Genomic DNA, 22,018 nt, shown 5'->3' with positions numbered 1-22,018 from the left:
CTATAATAAACAAATAACCAGACTTTTAGATGTAGGTAGATACTTATAATTTTCAGAAATTTTACAATCGAAAGTGAGGAAACTATATTTATAACTTGTAAGATACAAATACAATTTATTATATAATTACTACGTAAGATTTAGCGTACAACGCTTTTAAGTAGTGTAATTGGTTTTTCTTTTTTACTTTCACTTAATGTACTATTTAAAATTGTTCCTGTAATGATGTACAGTGTAATGTATAATTGTCATGATTTCCTTTTATCAAATGTCAATGAAGCTAAGTTGATTAGAACTGAAAAAAAAACTTATTCATGCATAATTTTACACTAGTTGTTTCAATATATACTGAAAAAGTAATATATAATTGTTATATACAAATTTTTAAAATTAGTTTCCAAGGTAAGTATTAAATTTCGCAATAAATAAAGTTCATATACACCCTGCGTGAAATTTAAAGAAAAAAAATCACAGACTATGTTTCAAAGCCTTTGGCATTTCGTTATACATATAAATAAACTTATTTGATACATTTTGAAAACAATTTTGAGTAAAATCCTACCCAATATTTTGTTAAACGTTTTCTTTAAACACTTTTTCAAATTACATTATGTAAATAATTTTCATACGATTTTTATATATTAAAATTTAAGATCTTAATCTACTTAAGCCTTTTTTATTTCTTAACTCCATGTTTCAATACTACTTGTTAAGGCATCCTTTTCTATAATGAACGTGATCATTAAATAAACGGATTAATTACATTTTTAAATATTCTAGTAATACGTACCGAAATACCTTACAATATTTTATTACTATAAAAAGTAATATAGTATATATTTTCAATGTTTCGCTATTATGTAAATACATTAACAAACATAAGAGAAGAAAGGAAAGAATGTTCTTATTAAAAAGCTTATATACTATTAAGTACACAAAAAAATACATATAATCAAAGGAAACTTACATATACAACAGATAGTATATACATGCAATTTCGAAATGCAAAGTATACAAACAAAATTATTCAAATTAATCACATAACGTATTTTACATTATGGAGACAACCAACTAGCTAATAAACTACCTAACAGCAATTGTGCAACTGGTAGTACAGACAATGGTAAATTCACTGCAGGACCATGGGCTGAACCATGGTAAGCACCACGTAAAACCCAGCTTCCAAGGCCAACTGATTTGTGAGTACTTGTAAAAAGTGCAGCTAGCAAGATATTCCGAGGTAACCACCGAGAGCACAAAATCCAACACAAGCAGCTAACAAATAGTTGTCCCACGCAAGCTTGAACATAAAAGGATACTAATAACACAATGAAGTAACAAAAAGCATACAATATCTTGTATTTAAGTCAAATTAATAGTACTTTGACTGATGAAGATGGTGTGCATACATGCACTAACATTATTACAACAATTATTGCCGTTAAATGTTCATCTGGTTACATAGATGTAAATTTTAATAGAAACTTACCAAGTAATACGCATAATAACACATCAGTAGCTTGCAAAGATGATGCGTCTACCAATACAGCATCACAAAACCAATGATATGCTGTAGCTAATAATAGCCCTTGAGAAAACCAAGGTGACTTAATTTTGAAACAAACATCATACTTTAAGATCACAATTTGAATTGCAATACCAATAATTAATGGTACAATTGTACTATAAATGGTTTCCTTTACATTCACACCAACTAAAGGAGGTGTAGATGCCCCTAACTAAAAGTATTAAAATTCTTATAAAATGAAAAACATATACCAATTTACGTTTTAATAATGAATAAATACCACAAAGTATAATAATATAGGAGATATAAATAATCCTCCAAAATGAGATACTAAAGTAATCACAATGCTTGTTGACAAATCTGCTTGTGCCAATCGACACAAAACAAAACTTGTATTAAATGGAGGTGGCATACAGTAAAGTACCTAAAAACCAAAAAAATTAAAATAGATTACTATAAAGTATCTGTAGTAGACTAGAGTATTTATACAATTATTGAAAATATTTTGATTTTCATTTATTTACTTCCATTCCTTTTAATAACCACACATTGACATTGGCATAAGTCAATAAACATACTCCAACTCTCATCAGGAAGGGCATTAAAATATATATGAAAGTCATTGTAAATATTAACAGAGAACCATTGCTTAATGTTAAATAAAGTGTTTTTGGATCACATAATAGGCCTGCTTCTAAGTACGTTAAAGGAACAGCAAAATATCGAATAATAATATTTCCATTCAGAATACCTGAATTACAAACATACAACATAAGAATAGTAAGACACAAAATATATAATTTACAAATTTAATTGTTCGAGAATTAATACCATTTGTTTTACCAAAATGTGGCTTAAGTGAGGCAAGCATCATACATAAAAGCATTGATAGAAAATATCCATATCTATATAAAAGTTCGTTCTGCCTTTTCTTTGGTTGAACATCCTGTACATAATCTTTTCGCATTTTCACTTAATTTTATATGTGCCTGTAATAATTTAAATAGTTTAATATGAATTTATTTCAAAAAGGTTATTTACCATAGTAATAATGGAAGAAAATGCAATGTGAGTTATACAATAAAAGTGTCGGTAACAATAAAGGGGATTCAAACCATTTTTGTAAAAATTAGAGTACATCTGCCTACGAGCAAGTTCAGCCAGTGTAGCATATTTTATCTGGTTCTTCTTTGAGAAAATTTCATGCACTTTCTCTCTTAAAAGATTTTGTGCGTGCATATTTGTACAAAATACTATATGTACTATAGTCCTATTTAAACATGCTTAAAATATTATAATTAAATAAAGCAAGCCTTATTTGCTATAATACTATATCAGATCTATTTGATATAATATTTATACATTCACTTCTTATAAATTGTTCTGTGGTATATTTTACCACTAAAAATCTCTATAAAGTACGTATTTTAATTACTACAGTGTAAAATTAGGCAAATATAAATTAAAGTATAAATGCATCTAAATGGAAGCAATATGTAAATTTATAATTAATCTTTTATACTATGCACAAAATTCGTCATTCATCTTTTAACATCTTTTGTGATTTTTATACTGCACGAAATAATAATATTTTGTGCTAATTAAACTCGTATCAAAATATAATTATGTATTTACACGTTATCGCGTTGATAGTTGTTTAAACTCAAAAATTGTACATGAAAGAACATAAAATTATTACATGACCATAACAAATAAATTCGAAATTTCGATTCATTAGAACTCGTTAAAATTTTTAAAAACATTAGTAACGGACATTTTTATGTAACGTTTAGTTAATTAAAATATTTATTATATCTCTAGTGGTCAACTCTTTAAGTAACAACAGTAACAAGTAATACAATGCTCCTTACTGCATCGTATCAAAATACCAACGTCTATAGCATCAAAATGTATGGAGAAAACCTGTTTTCATTTCCTTACGCATGCGTAATTAAAAACAAACATTTCCAACTTTGTTATCATCTTTATCAAAATTCAGTTCTTATTAAAAATGTCATAAAGTATCATAAATATTTACGCTGCTTGCAATATTAACTGAGTTGTATTAACAAAACACTTGTTTACAAGCATAATTTGAATGTAATAAAAAAGTATGTGTTGTTATTCAAATTGTTACAATAATACAAAATGTTAAGTATGGAAGTCTTTATTTTTTGTAATAAATTAAAAGCAGGAAAACGCAATAATTAGTAATTTGTATTTACAAAATTATTATACTTAGAATGGATATAACGATGAATAAACAAACAATATTAATTATTCATTCATTATTTATTATAATAATAATAATAATACAATAATATTAATAATAATAATAAGATTAATGAAACAACAGTTCACAATAAACGTACTGCCATGAGTTGGGGTCCACCCTTCTTGGCACACAGTTTGAAGCTTACACAGCTCCTTTATCGATTATTCACATTTTTTCTTACAAAACTTCATAACTTTTATACATAGCGCGGTGTATGACTACATACATAACATTGGTTTGTAAACGAGGTTGCACACTCATGGGAATTAATATTTGATTGCATTACTTTTCAACATTTTGACAATATAACAGAAAACTTTTTGATAAACCTTATTTTTAAGAACCGAATTTATACTGCGAATAAAAGACACAAGTAGTTTGTAACACAAACTACAAAAAAAAGAACCTCATGATATTAAAAACTGCAATCCAGATTGTTTCGTAAACAGTAATGTAAACCATTACAACACATGCTATATATATATATCCTCTTTCTTTTTTCATATAAATATTGAAATGTTTCAGTAATGCAAATATAAAAAAGATCACATATTAGCATGCTCAGTGACACGAGAATATTAAGTCAAGGTACAAAAGCTTTGATTTGTTTATTAGCTAGAAGCCAAATAATTGTACATAAGACATCTATTCGATGCTAGTTTGAGGAACAAAATAATTCATTGAATGCATTTGTCTGGTACAAGGCTTTGAATTCACTATACCGTAATAAACCATTAGTTTTTGTCATTCCTGATCAAGAAACACAGTATATTACAAAACAAAAAGTGAAGTAAAAAAATGCATCGGTCAGTCTGTCCAACATAGAAAAATTTGTAGTACTTTTAAATTCAATACACATTCGATAATGAAACAAATATATTTTTTTGTGAATTTTTGTATTAGTAAGTAGAATAAGAAATATCTAATCGGTAGTACCACTTACACTAAAAATGCAAATTATTTTACATCAATATTTATCCAATATATGTATATATATTAAAAACACAAGGGAAACTTGTATAATACGAATTTCAGAGCATGCCAAAGATAATATGACTATAAAAAGGTATCATAAAAATAATTTAAACTTAAAACATTTTTACGTTCACTCTTTAATTGTTTATAATTTTAAGAGTTATTCCCTTATATAAAGAATACACAGAGTAAAATTGTAAGTATTAGGGCTAGGAATTATGCTTAGATGAAGTGCTATGTCAGTCATTAGTTTCTATTTGGTTAGTTTTCTATACAAGCAATATATAATATCGATTTATTCATTATTAATTTAAAAAACATGTATATATATATACTCCTAAAAAATATTGAGTCTATGTCGTGCAAAAATATAAAAATTATTCAATACAATATATTTAAGGTAACAGTCTTTCATCTGAGTATGAAAATTACAAAAAAAAAAGTAATTATTTGAACACCCTTACAAGAATCTGATAATAATAAACGATGGATAATACAGAGATTAATTAATAATTACACACTAAACAATACACAACGCCGAACTATTATTATATGTAAATATCTATATATAAAAATATATTTGTAATGGACAATTTCTCATAGTCTACTGTTAGTACTTCCAGTTATTTATTACATTAAATCTCAAACAAAAATGGAAGTATAACACAATGATATGTCAAAACCTTAATTAGTAACTGATGTTAAAAATATTTTCATTCGATTTCCGTCAATACTACTCTTTTTCATAATACTGCTTGAATAGAGTAAAAAAAGCAGTAATGTTATAAAATATATGTATATTGTAATTGTACAAAGTAGGTAAATAAAAACTTATTAATAGGAACATACAAGGAAGTATTTAATAAAATTATCTTCATTCTTTATAAAGAAATAGATTTTGTTACATTTCCTATACTTTTATGATAAATAGACTAATGATGAACAATACCAATAATTAGAATTTTCAAATCTTATGGATCTAATTTTTATCTTATATAAGAAAAAGAAAAAAAAACCAAACAATATACATGAGTAAACGATATTAGATTACTGTATTATCCATCTAAAAATTTAATTAATGATGAAATGTAAAATACGGATAATTAAGAAGTTACCTGTTTATAATTATCATGCATAAAATTCACACTTTATCTTATCTGTATAATGCCTTCATCGCTGCAAGAGTATACCCGTGGCTATTGTACAATTTCACTCTGTATACTTATCATATTCTCTTACTATCAAATATTGACCATAGTTTTTCTTATAAACTAGAGTTAATTCATATCACAATGTCAAGGCACTTAGAAAATTTATTTTTTTTTTTCCTTAAGCACCTATACCCCTCTCCTTTAGTCCAGCACAAACATAACACAGAACATTTAAAAGTTTGTAGTGCTATTGCTTCTGTTGACTTTTTTACCCACTACTCGAGACGAAGTTCTAGTTGGTGTAGGTCTTAATTCATAGCCTCCTGCATTCATTGTATTATTATTAATTGCTGCTACGTTTGGGGCAATAGTTTTTAGACATTTAGCAGCTTCTTGCAGCTGTTTCGATAGAATTTCATTTTTTAATTTTTCTGCATTCAATTCCCGCCGAAGTTGTGCTTTTGTTTTATTTCCAAATGGACACAATACTCTATGTTGTATAAGACATATTGCTGATGGTCTCATTTCAGGGTTTGGATGAATCATCAACTGTAAACAGAAAAAAATTTAATTAAATTTCATATTCTAATTCAAATTAAAAAAAAGAAAGAATTTGGTAATGATATTACTTTAAGTAATTCGTTAAGATCACGACTGTAATGTGGTAATTCCTTTAAATTTCCATTTCTAATATCATGCCATTCTGGTCCGTTTTTAGGTAATGGACCTCCACCACCTGCTTCATAAACAGTTAATCCCAAAGCGAAAATATCGGCTTTTGGTAAGTGACTGAAATCTTCCCGCAAAATCTCCGTTGGAAGATATCTACAATCCCCTTCTTCAACTTGAGGATTATTGACGGATGTAACGTGACCCAAATCTCCTATTTTGTAAGTAATTTCTTCTTCTACAGTTTCCTCTTCGTCGAAACCATCGTCAGCTGAATCATAATTAACTGCGAGTAACCTCTTCTCTTTAGAAATAAAGATATTTCCAGGTTTAATATCCATATGTACTAATTGCATGCTGTGAATGTATCTTAAACCTTCAGCAACATGTAACAATAATTGTCGCATTTCCGCTTCAGTAAAATGCTTTTTTTCTTTCTCTAAGTTGATAATCCCATCTGCTAGACTACCACCATTACAATATTCATTTTGAATTATCATGTGATTATCTTCTGCCCATGCAGAATAATATCTTACAACGTGTTGATGTTTACCGAGTACAGCATGCGCATATACTTCGTTTAAGGCATTCTTTTCATTAATACTTCCAGCTACAGGTTTAATACTTTTCTTAATGGCATAAATGCATCCGTCTAATCGATTAATGCATTTGTAAACGGAACCAAATTCACCTGTTCCAATTAAGCCAAGTTCATGGAACTCTTGATGATATCGTGGAATATTAGAATCTTGCAATGCTACACGTTTTGTAGCTTGTTCTATTTCGTTATCGGAATCTTCGGAATCGCCGAGATCAAATTTTGGAATTTGGATATCTGGAGAACTGATGTTAAAAAAACAAAACTATTTTTACTTTAAAATTGACAGCATTATTGAATTTTTTATATTGATTTTTATATGTATACTTACCCAATCAAACTACGCTTAGATCTAGTGCGTTTCCTTGCAGTTAACAGCATTCCATTTGGTGTAAAAGGATTCACATTAGCAGCAGGTTTGTCAGATTTATTTTGGTAATTACATGGTCTGGGTTTATCTAATGAAAATAGTCTGGTACATTTAGTCGGAAATGGAGTATGCATCGCACTCTTTTCCATTAACGTTTTTGGAGTAGCGGGAGAATCAAAAAGACGTAATGCTCTAACACGTTTGTAAGGTGGACTACATGCCATTGATATTTTTTGAGAACACATATTTTCGCGAGGAGGAATCCTAATTCTTGATGTACCTGTGAATTATATTTATTGAAACATACAATTTTCCAGGGCCTAGTCTCTCTATGCATACATACGCTAAACTCAAGAACTTTTGTCAAATCTTATATTTACTGCTTTATTGGTATTTACTTTTTTCATATTTTTCTTATTATTTATTCTTTTTGATATTTTTTCATTTCCTTTTTTATTTTTCTCTCTTTTAATTTTTTAATGTTAATCATATTTTTTTTTATATAATTTGTCTTTTCTGATACCAATTTTTGACAAATATAAGCTTTGTGTTTCAAACAAAGACTTAATATAAGATCAATAGAATGTGTTGACAATAAGTTACAGTATAATATACATATGTAGGTACAATTACATTTTTACATGAAAATAAAACAAACATATATACATTTTTTTTACTTGCTTCCCATAATGAAATATGTATATTATTATATATATTATATATATATATTTTTTAATGTTTATTAACAATAAAAAAAGAATATGTAAAAAGTCACATATAAATATTACTTATTAATCACCACTTAAAAATAAAATGCATAGAATTATACATACGGATACATATATCACAAATATTTGTATATATGTACATGCATATTGAAATGATTTGAGGTAATAACAGTGCACAATACTATTGTATCTACTGATTACTTCTCGACCTCTATATATTTTCGATTATCAACAACTTAGCATGATGTAAAACAATTGCCCAACAGAAATATCAATTTTCTCACACCATGCATGAAAATATCGCTGTAACATTAAAAGGTTATACATAACTTTTCCACAAATAAATAATTAAAAATGAAAGGAAGATCTAGAAAAACATGCTTAATATATGTAAAATTAAAAATAAAGTACACTACATAATATATTAATGATTACACATACACTATTGACATATCATATGAAACAAACAAAAATTTCACTTCAACTATATTTTAAATGATGCAGACAATCATAAAAATTACAATAATAAAACAAAAAAACAAAGAAAGAATTAGAGTATACAATTAAAATTTGAAAAAAAAAAAGACAACACCATAAGACATAAGATACTTGAGTTTTGGCAATAGGATACTTTAAAAAACAAAATTATGACTTTTAAAATTGTTTACAATAGAAATATATACAACAATAAATGAAATACCTTTAAATGTGTTGCAGTCAGGATACCAAACAAAAACATCTCGTAAAAGTACGAAAACATTGGAAACTGCACTAACCTGTCACGTTATTATTCATATTTTTATTATTATTGTGTTTTCGGATAACATAAATTTGGCAAGTAAGGAGAACGAAAGAAAACGTCGTGAGAGAGTTGTTTGTTATAGCCGAGCGCGTCGCTGGCGAGCGCAGTAATGCGCATGTGCAGAAATAAGCTGAGTGACGCCGTTGCCTCGTGACGAAAGTGTAAGCTTATTACACGTTCTTAACAGTTGTATGAATTTTATTTAAATAAATATTACAATATCTATACTTCCTTCAAGTAGATTTATTTTATTCGACACTGTACCGAGACTTATCTTGGCATGAGAGATCGCTAGTGGAAAGTAGAATGTAGAGTTTTATTCTAGTTATTTATGTCTGAAGTTATCTTTTTATTATCTTTCTAGATTTTCATATTGATTTTCGCGAATATAAACCAAAGTTTCGAATTGTCTTTCTAAAACGAGTATCGTTGCATTATTTCAATGTTTGTTTTGTTCCTGTATTTATGTATTATTATTATTCATTATTATTCACACCAATTTTCATTTCAATAACATTTCTAATTAATTAACTTTGAGTTGTAGATGAATCACTTTCAAAGGACATCTTTTAGTCCAAATGAATTTGGTTTAATAATTTGTGATTCGCTTTCTTAAAACAAATAAGATTTAATACGAAACTGTTGAAAAATGTTTGATTCAAATTATTAATTCTTTTTCTCTACATAAAATTCTATTATTAATTTCTCAAAATCGAAAGAATAATCGACATCTAACAACATAGAAATAGAGAGATAATATAATATTGTAACCCTCCCACACTCATCACTAGAGGAATACACATCGAAAACACAATTTTTAAAAGTACTTGCTTAAAAGTTTTTCCATACAAGCATATTTAAGACGCGAGTCTGTTGGGTAACCTTACTGAGCATTTCCGATTCGGCAATCAAGCAAGTCAATTAGAACAGATTGATTACTTACTTTCACTGTCACAACAGCCCATTGTATTTCTGAACAATTTTTTCGGTTGAAGCGGAGGTGAACATCCAAGATCCTCCGCGGAAGAGTCCAATATATCATCGACATCACAGCCGGAGCTGTTTGTATGACAGCTAATATTTAGTTCCTCATTTTGAATGTCGCATGCGTCGAAATGCAACTTTTGTGCAACTTCCATGTCTTTCAAATTGTCACCATAAGTTTCCTCGTATGCAACCAGTCCCGTGTACACTATTAATATTAAACTGAAATAAGGTACTAATTTATGAACCTTATCAATTACGCTTTCAATAATGTTCATTCAAACAGTCGTACTTACCACGCTACGTTCGTTATGGCGGGTGGCCCGATGTTACTTGGGAAATTGAAGCCGACCAATCAAAAGCCTCCTTGAGAACGGGTGTACTGGATTCGATATAATGCGTCTTCTTATTGGTTCTCGTTGCTCACAATGCTAATACACGGCAGCGTCATCTGCACATAGTTTCAGAGGGTGAAATCATTCTCGATGAAAATTCTAAAAACTTTTGTCACACTTTATTCCGGGAGTTTTCGACGAAACCGAACGATGCTTAAAATAGCCGATGATCACTCGTCGAATAAAAGAACAAAAACAAACTTTTACCTTTGCACTGATGATCTCATTCGACGTCTAAAAAACTTACGTTTCTGTAACAAATGAAACCACATGCCACAATCTTATGAATTAAATTATGTATACATACGATTACGACGTATAAATTAGAAATTCGAAAACATGTACTGAATAAAGTCGAATTGAATAAGAATTTCGGATTTATGGATACGTTACGAATTTTTATAGAAATTCATATTTTCTTGTGAATATAAATAAAGAAATGGATACTAAATAGTGATTTATTTCATTCACAATTTTATGTTAGATATTTTATATACATATTTTTCTATATTATATATATTTCGTACATTTGTATAGCTTTAAATTTCCTACAAATGCATAAACATCCGTTGTGTAGCTAAAATATCGTACAAACTTTAATTGATTGTAAGAGAATTTGGTATTATTTACTATTAGTATTAGTTTAATATGGTCGTTTTATTAGTTGTAGAAATGTTTTACATCTTTACAGTTTTGCTTTGATTACATTTTTAAATCGTAAGCATCAGGAAATCAAGACGAAATGATGAATAATCCGATTTCCGAGAATAGAAAGAAGTAAGAGTGAAATGTTAAGTTTAAAAGAAAAATTCAATCAAAACTAAACATGCACTGAATGTATGGTTATATATCTTTTAATTTTGTTAAATGAAAACATTGAAAACTCACGTAAGGAAGGGAAAAATGTATCGCGTCTTCTACCTCTACTCAGACAAAGAACTCTTTTCGTGAAAGAAGTTTCACGGAGGCAATGAAAGAATTTTTATCGAGCAGCTGCAACCTGTAGCGTTTGTATGCGCGACGGCTGGCTCGTGTTTGTGTAGTAGTGTCGTAGTGGTAGGGGTAACATAGTAGTTCGATGTGCGATATGATGGGAGTTTTACTGCCTTCGACGGGTTTTTTCTAAAACGAGGCTACAAATGCTTTGCAGTGGGGATACGAGGCTCCACGTAAAACAGCCAAACAGAGAGAATAAGTAGTCGTTTCTTTATCACACGTTCCCATTCCCGAAAATTTGATCATTAAAAAAAGCGAGAATGGCAGACGTGGGAATTGAGATTGCGGGAGATATGCAAATACCTCAACAAAAGCAAAAATCTGGCACTGGGTAATCATTAAATACATGATAGGCGGACATGATGATCGCAGATAGAATGTTAAATATTGGTTGTCTAATACGCAAGAAAATTTTACAATGATAAGAACACTGACATTTTGTTGATAGTTATTGGTTAAAGTTACCATATTTTTGAATAACACTTCCCTTGTGATTACATTTCTAAAAGCTTCTTGTACGATTATTCGTTTATTATGAACATTTTAACAAGAAATAGAAGGTTTTTTAATTTTGTATTGTTTTATAGTAATTTATGTTAATAATTCATGTACATTTTGTTATTTAGGCTCGAATTCCTACAGATACCACAACTTCCACTCAGTAACATAGGATATCCACAAGCTCATGAATGGATTGAACACAGAAAAGCTAATATCAGGCCTTGGTCTATGTTTCTTAATACAAGCAACATAAGACCTCCACCCAGTTTACCAAGATTGAGTAAAAGAATTATGAGAAATATTGAATATTTCCAGAGCAATTATTTGTTTGTGTTTGTTGGATTAGTTATATATTGTTTGTAAGGTTTATTACAGTGTATTTATTCTTTCACTTATATAGGATATCTTTTTACCTTAAATAATTCAAAATAAATATTTGATATTAGGATTACATCGCCATTATTGCTGCTTGCTGTTGCTGCATCTCTTGGAACTTGTTATAAGGTTTCGCAACGTCATGCTAAACAGGAGCTTACAATATTCAATCATAAATTAACGCTAGCTCAAGTTTATTCTTTGGTAGGAATCTGTTCACTGCCAATATTTTATTTAGTAGGTGCTGGTGCAGCTCTTTTCTGGGTTCTTGGTAAATAAAACAAGTATCCTTTTGTTTAGATATAATGTAAGATTATTTATGTGTAAATTTCATTTCTCAGGTGTATCCTGGTTTCTAATAACTTTACATGCAGCATTCTATAATATTGACTCAATATTATGTCCAGGAGAAGATGAACTCAATTCTTTAGTTATGCAGGAAGTGTGATCTCTATTATAATAGATATGTACTATATCAAATTTTAATCAAATTTTATGTAATATGTAGATAATATAAAGCATTATACGTTTATATAAATTCATGTATTACTAAAAGATACATGTATGTAAGATATAATTAGTAGAATAATATGTCAAACTTAATTTTAATGAATAGAAGTAATATTAAATAATATATATATATATATATATATATATATATATATATATATATATATATATACACATATATATATATATATATATATATATATATATATACATATATATATATATACACTTTGACTGCCACGCCGAAATCACATGTTTCGTTCAGGACGCTACGGGAGTATTTTTATTATTCAAAGCATATAATGGTAAAATAATAATAAATTGATGATGTAAGACAACATTATTCCCCAATGGACCGTTTATCTTATTGGTGGTCACGGGTGACCACCGTGGCGCCTTGGTAACAGTTGATAGCGACATATTATAACAAGGCTTCGTTTATTTCAACAAACCATTCGCATTCGTTATTTCGTCGTAAGCGAAACGTCCAGAATATATTGTTGAAACGTGTAGAAGATATTAGTAAACAGTATTTGCTCATTCCATATATAATAGTAAGGTATGTTTACACTTCTAACTTCAATTATATGATTATAAAACAGCATTTACGATTATTTTCTAAGGTGTATTTATAATAATATTCGTAGATTACCCCTCAAAGATATGGATGCGAACACTGAATATTTTTCGAGTGCATCCGAGAAGTCTTCATTGGAAGACTCGTCTCAATATGAAGGATCAGAAAACGAAATATTCCACGTATCGCCCACGATAAGGCGGCGCGGAATCGAACTGGATACCGAGGATGAAATGGATGTCGAAAATGAAAATGAACATAATATAGAGGATAACGAATGGTCAAATAATATAACACAAACAGCGGCAAGTGTAATCCCATTTGTAAAATCTAGAACTGCTGTACAGATCGAAGGTAATCAGCCACACAGTTTTTACGTTGCTTTTCTTACGGAAGAAATTCTACAAATAATTGTTGATGAAACCAATAGATATGCTGAACAATATATGCAAAATAGAAGATCCATTCGTGTAGATAAATGGACACCAACCGACAAAAATGAAATGAAACGATTTTTCGGGCTACTAATATGGATGAGCCTAGTCAAGTTACCAAAATATGACGCATATTGGTGTACCAATAACACCTATTGCCAATCTTTTCCAAGAACAGTTATGTCGAGAAATCGGTTTGAGTTGTTATTACGGTTCCTTCATTTTACAAATAATCAAACGGCAAACACAAATGATAGACTGTATAAATTAAGACAAATTGTTGATATACTAAATCAAAATTTTTCTAAATACTATGATTTAGATGAAGAGATATGCATTGATGAGTCACTAGTACCTTTCCAAGAACGCATAAAGTTCAGGCAATTTTTGAAACAGAAACGACATAAATATGGCATCAAAGTCTTCAAAATGTGTTCAGGCCAAGGATATACATACAAATTTGAAATATATTCGGGAAAATATTTAGATGCACCATGTGTAACCCCCACAAATGTTGTAATGAATATATGCAACAATATTCTTCATAGAGGTCACACAATTTACATCGATAATTGGTATACAAGTATAAATTTAGCTGAAAAATTAATTGATTGCAATACTCATTTAGTAGGAACCCTAAGAAAAGATAGAAAGGGAATACCTGTTGACGTCAAATTTAGAAAATTAAAACGCGGTGAACTTATCGCAATGCAAAATAAGAAGGGGATTACAGTCCTCAAGTGGAGAGACGAGCGTGACATTTTCATGATTTCGACAAAACATTCGACTGAAATGGTAGAGGTCCGCAAAAAGAATTATGTTTGTGATAAACCAATGGTAGTGGTAGATTACAGCAGAGGAAGATATGCTGTAGATTTATCAGATCAAATGATAGCATATTCTACACCACATAGAAGAACCCTCAAGTGGTATGTAAAATTAGCTTTAGAGTTATTGTTTACATCAATTTCAAACGCGATGATACTCTATAAACAAGCAACAAAAACAGAAATCAAGGTATCAGATTTTAGAATGGCACTTGCAATGTACCTTACACAATGCCATTCACCAGAGCCGTCAAATATACTAATTCGACAAAGATTGCGACACGAAATGCAGAAGAAAGAAGGACAAGCGTATCTGGCACGAAAATTTTGCAGAGAGTGCTATAAAAAAAATGTCAAACAGTTAGGGTCAAAAATTGCTAAGAATCGCACCAAAAAGGTGACCACCTATTGTCCAGATTGTATTGATGAGCCACATTTATGTTTAAAATGCTTTAACACAGTGCACCGTTAGATGCAAGATCTGTTCTCATTTTTTTTTATTGATGCTCTAATAAAAATGTTTAATTTTTCGATGGGGCACTTTTTATTTCAAAGTATCTTCTATTTATTGGTTATATTCAAAATGCCCTAATCACCAATGATCACCGTAGCGTCACAGAAGAAATCATGGCCGGTCATATATGAGCAACGTGGCAGTCAAAGTGTTAAATGAATGATCTTTATATATAATTTACTTTGTTACAGAAAGTACCAAAGAATAATTTTGTACTACTACTATTGCAAAATAAATATTTCTATTTGTAATAGGAAGTTAAATAAAACATTGAAATATTTTTATTAATTGTAGCTTTCCAAAATCCCATAATTGTAAAAAATATTTTTAATGATAGTCTCATTTCAACATTCATTATTGAAGAAAATATTTAATATGAATGTGTCATGAAATATGTATTAGAGAATTTATGTTTGATTGTAATGTATTATAGAAACGTCGTTGCTTTTTATTTAGTTTGAAGGAATGAGATAGTATTATTAACTACAAAATAGTTCGATAGGAAAGTCTTTTATTCGCTAATGGATTACAGACTTTTTCTCGGACGAATGAAATGGGAACTTTCTAACTGTCGTTGATTCCCACACAGCGCAACCAATTAGGCATTTAATTATTACTTTTGTTACACATCGTATTCTCGACATCCTTAACGTGCTTCTTCAAAAGCAGAATTTGTTTATCACTGATATATAAGGTGTGATATATATCAGTGTTATTTATCACATTTAGTGATCCAGGGTAATTTCTCCTTGGCCTGAGGCATGTGATGTGGTTTGTAATGATGTCTCTGGTCGTTTTTGACCTGTGGTCACTAGATCTTCGATGAATGGGCCATTTAGCCTGAGTGCACATCGACGTCAAAACGACGTCCGTTGCGTGGTATCCTTCGAAGAAATATATGTACTTATGTATGTATTATTGTATACTGAAGTGACGCGCGTTTTTAGTGTGAGCTCTTCAACATAAGTACATATAATTCTATACAGATGTTACGGAACGGACGTCGATTCGACGCTCGTGTTGTTTCGTCCGTAGAAACTTGGGATTGATGACTTTTGTGGATGCTATTGCTGATAACAAAATTTGAACGAAAAGATACATACAGATGAGACTAATCGAAGCGACACATAAAAAATAGTTTCCTTAAAAATAGCTTTGCTGGCCCGTATGTCAAAAATCATATCGGTCGTTGGCACACCAAAGGTTTTTAGTTGTGCGTGCCTTTGGTTGCTACAAATTTAAGAATTTATATAAATTGAACTGACACAAACAAGTGGACGTGACAAATGGTATCAATTTATATGGACTACGTGATCATTTAACACATTGCATACAATACAATACATACAATTGCACACATGTGTAGTGCAATATATTAATACGAATCATGAAATTACATCTTTGTGATTATATACATTACTTTGCATTTATTCGAAAAATAAAATTAAAATGCTAAGTATGTTACTTTTGTAAAAATGCACATAAATTAACTAATTCATAAGAAAGAAATCTGTGTAGTAGTAAAGCAAAGGTTAAAAATATATGCACGATACGATTATATTGTGACAATTTCCTGTACCATATCAGTACAGCATCCGGAATTAAAGATTTCTAATTGGAACATGGAAATTCTGTAAGCATACTAATATATTTTAGTTAGTGCTTTTTACATAGAAAATTTTGTAAACATATTATAGTTAGATATTGTATAAAATTAGTAATAAATCATTTTTTCTTGTAAAGTTGGAATAATTTAATATAAATTGGATAAATTTTAATATAATCCTTTGTCCATTTTAATAGCTTCATTAATAGTATTCATTGTTTTATTCATGTCTTACTTTGTCACAAGTATTTCATTCTTCAGTTTATCATAAGATTATAATATCAAGTCGAGTAAAATATTTGTAATGTACATGTTGTGTGACACTTTTTTTATGAATATATAAATATTTTTTATTTGGCTTGCATGTAGTATACGTTGCTAGATTCAGATAAATAGGATTTGAATACTGATCAATTCAATTCAAAATGGAAGAGGATGATGAAGAAATTTCTATACCATGGATACAAAAAGATAGAAATAATACATCTGAAGCAAGTCTTTATCGGTCGATACCAAGTAATTTAAATGCAGGATCTATACAAACTTTGTATCAAAGTGTTCATAATATCTCATCATTAAATAATGCTACAAATATGAGTATGAATAGTATGCATAGCGCAATCTCCCTACAAGATATTGAGCGATCATATAATGATGATTTATCAACCCTTAATAATGGGACAACAATTGATGGTAGTTGTACAGATTTAAGGAATAGTAGAAGAAGTTCAAAATCGGTAAATTTATAACTTTTTATTTTTATTATATTTTTATAACTTTATTATTTATGTTTAAAAATGAAACTATGTTAATCATGAAATAATAATTGTTTTCTTCAGATTTCAAAATGTGGAACAGCTTTTAGTTTATATTTTCGTGACGAAGTTCGTACAATTGATTTTGTAATTGTTTGGGATGAGTACAATGTGGAAGCTCAAACATATCGCTGTACTGAATATAGACGTGTAAGTAAATGTATAGTGAAGAAATAATATTCTTTATTTAATATCTATTTTTAATTTTTAGGTATTTGAAAAGAATTTGGAGAAGGAAGGTTTACAGTTAGAATATGAACAGGCAGAACCGAACGGTCTTCATTTTATAAAAATTCATGCACCACGAGAAGTACTAAGACGGTATGCTGAAATATTAAAACTTAGATTGCCAATGAAGGAATTACCTACCGTGTTAATTCCTGAAAATCGTAGTAACGCATTAATTAAAGAAGTCAATTCGTTATTCAAGAGAATTATGAAAAAATATTATGTAGACCAAACAATATTTCCAACTATGAGACATAATTTTACGGCTGTTTATAGCCGCGATAAAGAGTACTTGTTCTGTTTGGACTCGCCAAACTTTTTTACTGCCGCAACACGTGCTAGAATTGTACAGTTCATTTTAGATAGAACCAGATTTACAGAAACCAAGGATGATGATTTTGCATTTGGGATAGAAAGGTTGATTTCGGAAAAAGCATACATAGCCGCATATCCTCTTCACGATGTAAGCCATATCTTTTTGTTTTTTTCTCCGCATTTTTTCAGTTTTAGATTTATTGTAATAACTTCTATTTATGTCAAGTTATAGGTACATGCTTGTATTATCTTTCTACATTATTAGTGTCGTTAAAAAGTAGGGACGGCTATATCGTAATATCAACAAGCTTTATTGTTTTCCATTCGCTTATTTCGCGCAGTTTTTCACACCTCCAAAACATTGAATTATCCGTTGAAAAATCTTTAAAGGAAGAACGCCAATATATAATTTATGGTTTACCCTTTTGTTTCAAATGTAGTTATTCTATGTGGATTTATATTAAGCAAAAAGCAATTTATAGGATTTCCGTATTTTATCGTGTTTAATACGTTTTTATACATATATTTATATAAATAGACAAAGTATAGTTATTAAGGGTGGATTTTCAGGTATGTATGTATACTCAGGCTTCTTGAACTTTTATTGTCCTTTTGTTCATTATCATCTTCAATTTATATACGACAATGAACGTTTATATTCGTATCTCCTTCTATCTGTAAAATTCCGTTAGCAATCGTAAGTGAATATTTCGTTAATACACCACATATGACTGTTACTAAAAATGCTGAATTTATCTTGATTATAAAACAAGGACTAAAATATTTTATTGAGTAAACAACATTTTATACTTTTTACTATACATAAATTTAAGTAAATGTACATTTAAAAATTTTCATATTTCATGCATTATAGTATTTCAAACAAATTTAGATATAACTCAGATAAAAATTTATTTAGGACATAATATTTTAATTAATACAATTTTTTCTTATTTCTAGGGTGATTTACAAGCACCAGATTCTATGAGGTATCTTTTGTACAAAGAATGGGCATGTTTAAAAAAATGTCTTCACTATCAACCATTGGATTATATCAAAGAATATTTTGGAGTAAAAATTGGACTTTACTTTGCTTGGCTCGGATTTTATACACATATGCTGATACCTGCTAGTATTGTAGGCCTTTTATGCTTCATATACAGTTGCGCGACTTTGTATTCTAACGAACCAAGCGAAGATGTTTGTAATGGTAAGGGTATCATTCAAATGTGTCCCTTATGTGATCATTTTTGTGGATATTGGAATTTAAAGGAAACATGCTTACACGCAAGAATTACGTATTTGTTTGATAATCCATCAACCGTGTTTTTTTCTATATTTATGTCATTATGGGGTATGTAATAGTATCCTTGATAGCTATACACATGCACAATGTAAGTTTCATTATTATTTTTATTATATTTTATTAGCTACATTGTTTTTGGAATTGTGGAAGAGGTATTCAGCAGAAATAACTCACAGATGGGATTTAACTGGTTTAGATGCTCAAGAGGAACATCCTCGTCCTCAGTACTTAGCACGTTTAGCACATATAAAAAAGAAATCGCTCAATATTATTACAAATACGGAAGAACCGAAAGTTCCCTTTTGGAAAATGAGAGTTCCCGCTACGATTCTCAGTTTTTCCGTCGTTTTGTTGCTGGTTTGTGAATATAGAATATAAAAAAGAAATGAATTTAATAATTACGATTTTTTTTTCAAATAATTTGCTTTTTATTTATGTTCTAAATTATAGATTGCAATAGCAATGGCAGCAGTGTTAGGTGTTGTTTTATATAGAATGTCTGTTTTAACCGCCTTAAGTGTTTATGGACATCCTATGGTAACAAGTTATGCAATATTATTTACAACAGCTACTGCAGCTAGCATTAATTTGTGCTGCATTATAGTATTTAATTGGGTCTATGTTTGGCTAGCTGAATATTTAACCGAGGTACTTTAATATCATAATAACGATATATTTTTTCCTTCGTTTTTAAAAATATTAAATTTTTCTCTTTTATTTTTACAGATTGAACTGCTCCGAACTCAAACTGAATTTGATGATAGTTTAACATTAAAAATATATTTACTCGAATTTGTTAATTACTATGCTTCCATATTTTATATAGCATTTTTTAAAGGAAAATTCGTTGGTTATCCGGGAAATTATAATCGCTTTTTCGAATATCGACAAGAAGAATGTGGCCCTGGTGGCTGCCTTATGGAATTATGCATACAGTTAAGCATTATCATGATTGGCAAGCAGGCTATGAATACAATATTAGAAATGTTGTTTCCACTATTTTACAAATGGTTAAATACTTTAAAAGTACATGTTGGGATGAAGACAAAAGATGGGCAGAAAAAAGTTACTACTCGGAAATATCTTCAATGGATTAAGGATTATAAATTGGTGGAATGGGGTCCAAGAAGTTTATTTCCTGAGTATTTAGAAATGGGTAGCGGTATTATATTTTTAAAACTAGATATATGTATTTATATTGCCTATTTAAATTTTAATATCTTACATATTACAGTGTTACAATATGGATTTGTTACTATCTTTGTTGCTGCATTTCCGTTAGCACCATTTTTTGCACTGTTGAATAACGTTTTTGAAATGAGATTAGATGCCAAAAAGTTATTGACAATGTACAGAAGGCCAGTTGGACAACGTGTTACAGATATAGGCATATGGTTTCGTATTCTTGATTCTATTTCTAAGTTATCAGTTATAACTAATGTGAGTTTGTATCTATCTATAAAGTATTCTATGTAAACAATATATAATTTTTTGTATACTTATAATTTGAACTTTTTAGGCGTTCATTATAGCTTTTACTTCTAATTTTATACCAAGACTAGTTTATCGAATAACTGTCTCTGATAATTATTCTCTGAAAGGATTTCTAGATCATTCTCTCTCCAAATTTAATACAAGTGACTTAAAAAATGGTACTGAACCATTTTTACCTTCTCACAAGCAGGTTGAAATATGTAGATATCCAGATTATAGAGAACCTCCTGAATCGCCAAACAAATATCAATATACAATTATGTTTTGGCACGTACTTGCAGCGAGATTAGCTTTTATTGTTGTATTTGAGGTATTGTTATATCATCAATGCAAATTTAAATTCAAAAATCAACTTTAACATCTAACAAAATCAATCTTTTCCAGAATGTTGTTGCTTTGGTCATGATATTCGTGCGATGGTGTATCCCCGATATCCATCCAAAGTTAAGGGATAAAATTCGACGCGAGACGTATATAACTAATGAAATAATTATTCAGCAAGAAGCACTTCGTGCTCGTGAAAGATCCGCTAATGATGTAGAAACAAATCAACATATTACATTAAATGAAAACACGAATCGATGGAGCAGAGTCATGAGAAATAGTTTATCTAATTCTGAATTTGATTTAGAAGTTCATGGAAGTCCTGTATCACCGACTAGTACACATTCACGAGCTGGTCCTGCCGCGTTATAACCATTTTGCAGACCAAATTAACGAAATCAATAGAAAGTTATAACTGTGTTGCTAGTCACACCTACATATATTGGTTTCATTAATCTGATTTCCAAATGAATGTGTTTGAAGAAATTATTTAATAGAAATATATAAAAAGTATAACTAATATTAATAATAAAGAAAAATAAGAAAGATGATATTTAGATACATATAATAATAATTTATATACATGTTGATATTGAAGCTCTCATATATTTTTATGAATAATTATTTAAAAAGAAGGAAGTATTCTTATTATAACAAATTTTGATATTTTATTCTCTGTTAAAATATGTATGTGTATGTATATGAATCTTATACTATTGTT

At 29.4% G+C, this 22,018-nt stretch overlaps 5 protein-coding genes across 13 annotated transcripts; 3 read left to right on the top strand and 2 right to left on the bottom strand.

Moving 5' to 3' along the window:
• Window positions 1–59: 59 nt before the first annotated feature.
• Window positions 60–6,341, bottom strand: LOC122573761 (sodium/bile acid cotransporter 7-like). Of its 5 annotated transcripts, none has more exons than XM_043740591.1 (6): window positions 6,206–6,341; window positions 2,360–2,517; window positions 2,053–2,279; window positions 1,809–1,952; window positions 1,490–1,739; window positions 60–1,300 (listed from the first exon to the last, which is right to left on the bottom strand). In XM_043740591.1, exons 2-6 carry the CDS (start codon window positions 2,493–2,495, stop codon window positions 1,056–1,058), a joined length of 1,002 nt encoding a protein of 333 aa, XP_043596526.1. In that variant the 5' UTR covers window positions 2,496–2,517; window positions 6,206–6,341; the 3' UTR covers window positions 60–1,055. The 5 variants fall into 5 exon arrangements, with proteins under 5 accessions (XP_043596526.1, XP_043596527.1, XP_043596524.1 ...); XM_043740592.1 differs by lacking the exon at window positions 6,206–6,341 and adding an exon at window positions 3,400–3,650; XM_043740589.1 differs by lacking the exon at window positions 6,206–6,341 and adding an exon at window positions 2,644–3,393.
• Window positions 3,802–11,501, bottom strand: LOC122573753 (wee1-like protein kinase). Of its 2 annotated transcripts, XM_043740575.1 has the most exons (7): window positions 11,364–11,501; window positions 10,683–10,726; window positions 10,377–10,531; window positions 10,040–10,302; window positions 7,528–7,846; window positions 6,559–7,441; window positions 3,802–6,478 (listed from the first exon to the last, which is right to left on the bottom strand). In XM_043740575.1, the coding sequence occupies exons 4-7, from the start codon at window positions 10,233–10,235 to the stop codon at window positions 6,161–6,163; spliced, it is 1,716 nt and encodes a 571-aa protein (XP_043596510.1). In that variant the 5' UTR covers window positions 10,236–10,302; window positions 10,377–10,531; window positions 10,683–10,726; window positions 11,364–11,501; the 3' UTR covers window positions 3,802–6,160. The 2 variants fall into 2 exon arrangements, with proteins under 2 accessions (XP_043596510.1, XP_043596511.1); XM_043740576.1 differs by lacking the exons at window positions 10,040–10,302; window positions 10,377–10,531; window positions 10,683–10,726; window positions 11,364–11,501 and adding an exon at window positions 9,071–9,245.
• Window positions 11,502–11,569: 68 nt separating this feature from the next.
• Window positions 11,570–12,885, top strand: LOC122573765 (prenylated Rab acceptor protein 1). The gene is made up of 4 exons (XM_043740600.1): window positions 11,570–11,802; window positions 12,098–12,331; window positions 12,419–12,618; window positions 12,689–12,885. Exons 1-4 carry the CDS (start codon window positions 11,732–11,734, stop codon window positions 12,793–12,795), a joined length of 612 nt encoding a protein of 203 aa, XP_043596535.1. The 5' UTR covers window positions 11,570–11,731; the 3' UTR covers window positions 12,796–12,885.
• Window positions 12,886–13,358: 473 nt separating this feature from the next.
• Window positions 13,359–15,464, top strand: LOC122573755 (piggyBac transposable element-derived protein 4-like). The gene is made up of 2 exons (XM_043740577.1): window positions 13,359–13,416; window positions 13,505–15,464. Exon 2 carries the CDS (start codon window positions 13,521–13,523, stop codon window positions 15,165–15,167), a length of 1,647 nt encoding a protein of 548 aa, XP_043596512.1. The 5' UTR covers window positions 13,359–13,416; window positions 13,505–13,520; the 3' UTR covers window positions 15,168–15,464.
• Window positions 15,465–15,699: 235 nt separating this feature from the next.
• LOC122573745 (anoctamin-1) lies at window positions 15,700–21,839 on the top strand. 4 transcript variants are annotated; one of them, XM_043740545.1, is made up of 11 exons: window positions 15,700–16,842; window positions 17,185–17,552; window positions 17,655–17,780; window positions 17,842–18,321; window positions 19,134–19,527; window positions 19,604–19,836; window positions 19,930–20,127; window positions 20,206–20,641; window positions 20,714–20,919; window positions 20,999–21,283; window positions 21,358–21,839. In XM_043740545.1, the coding sequence occupies exons 2-11, from the start codon at window positions 17,241–17,243 to the stop codon at window positions 21,667–21,669; spliced, it is 2,982 nt and encodes a 993-aa protein (XP_043596480.1). In that variant the 5' UTR covers window positions 15,700–16,842; window positions 17,185–17,240; the 3' UTR covers window positions 21,670–21,839. The 4 variants fall into 4 exon arrangements, with proteins under 4 accessions (XP_043596480.1, XP_043596479.1, XP_043596482.1 ...); XM_043740546.1 differs by having other exon boundaries at window positions 15,702–16,842; window positions 20,206–20,635; XM_043740544.1 differs by having other exon boundaries at window positions 20,206–20,919.
• Window positions 21,840–22,018: the final 179 nt, after the last annotated feature.

The sequence above is a fragment of the Bombus pyrosoma genome, linkage group LG12, assembly GCF_014825855.1.
Source record: "Bombus pyrosoma isolate SC7728 linkage group LG12, ASM1482585v1, whole genome shotgun sequence".
NCBI classification, from domain to species: Eukaryota; Metazoa; Arthropoda; class Insecta; order Hymenoptera; family Apidae; genus Bombus; species Bombus pyrosoma.
This window is presented reverse-complemented; position numbering and strand designations above follow the sequence as displayed.

Bases quoted from the DNA above. Each gene is read 5' to 3' on its own strand.
- LOC122573753 (XM_043740575.1), bottom strand. From the start codon at position 10,235: ATGGAAGTTGCACAAAAGTTGCATTTCGACGCATGCGACATTCAAAAT. The intron at 7,442-7,527 runs GTAAGTATACAT...TTTTAACATCAG, and splicing joins TCTAAGCGTAGTTTGATTGG to TTCTCCAGATATCCAAATTC. The intron at 6,479-6,558 runs GTAATATCATTA...TTCTGTTTACAG, and splicing joins ATCTTAACGAATTACTTAAA to TTGATGATTCATCCAAACCC.
- LOC122573761 (XM_043740591.1), bottom strand. From the start codon at position 2,495: ATGCGAAAAGATTATGTACAGGATGTTCAACCAAAGAAAAGGCAGAAC. The intron at 1,740-1,808 runs GTATTTATTCAT...TAATACTTTTAG, and splicing joins CTATATTATTATACTTTGTG to TTAGGGGCATCTACACCTCC. The intron at 1,301-1,489 runs GTAAGTTTCTAT...TTTATGTTCAAG, and splicing joins GTTATTATGCGTATTACTTG to CTTGCGTGGGACAACTATTT.
- LOC122573765 (XM_043740600.1), top strand. From the start codon at position 11,732: ATGGCAGACGTGGGAATTGAGATTGCGGGAGATATGCAAATACCTCAA. The intron at 11,803-12,097 runs GTAATCATTAAA...TTTGTTATTTAG, and splicing joins AAGCAAAAATCTGGCACTGG to GCTCGAATTCCTACAGATAC. The intron at 12,332-12,418 runs GTAAGGTTTATT...ATTTGATATTAG, and splicing joins GGATTAGTTATATATTGTTT to GATTACATCGCCATTATTGC.
- LOC122573745 (XM_043740544.1), top strand. From the start codon at position 17,241: ATGGAAGAGGATGATGAAGAAATTTCTATACCATGGATACAAAAAGAT. The intron at 17,553-17,654 runs GTAAATTTATAA...TGTTTTCTTCAG, and splicing joins GTAGAAGAAGTTCAAAATCG to ATTTCAAAATGTGGAACAGC. The intron at 20,128-20,205 runs GTACTTTAATAT...TTATTTTTACAG, and splicing joins TAGCTGAATATTTAACCGAG to ATTGAACTGCTCCGAACTCA.
- LOC122573755 (XM_043740577.1), top strand. From the start codon at position 13,521: ATGGATGCGAACACTGAATATTTTTCGAGTGCATCCGAGAAGTCTTCA.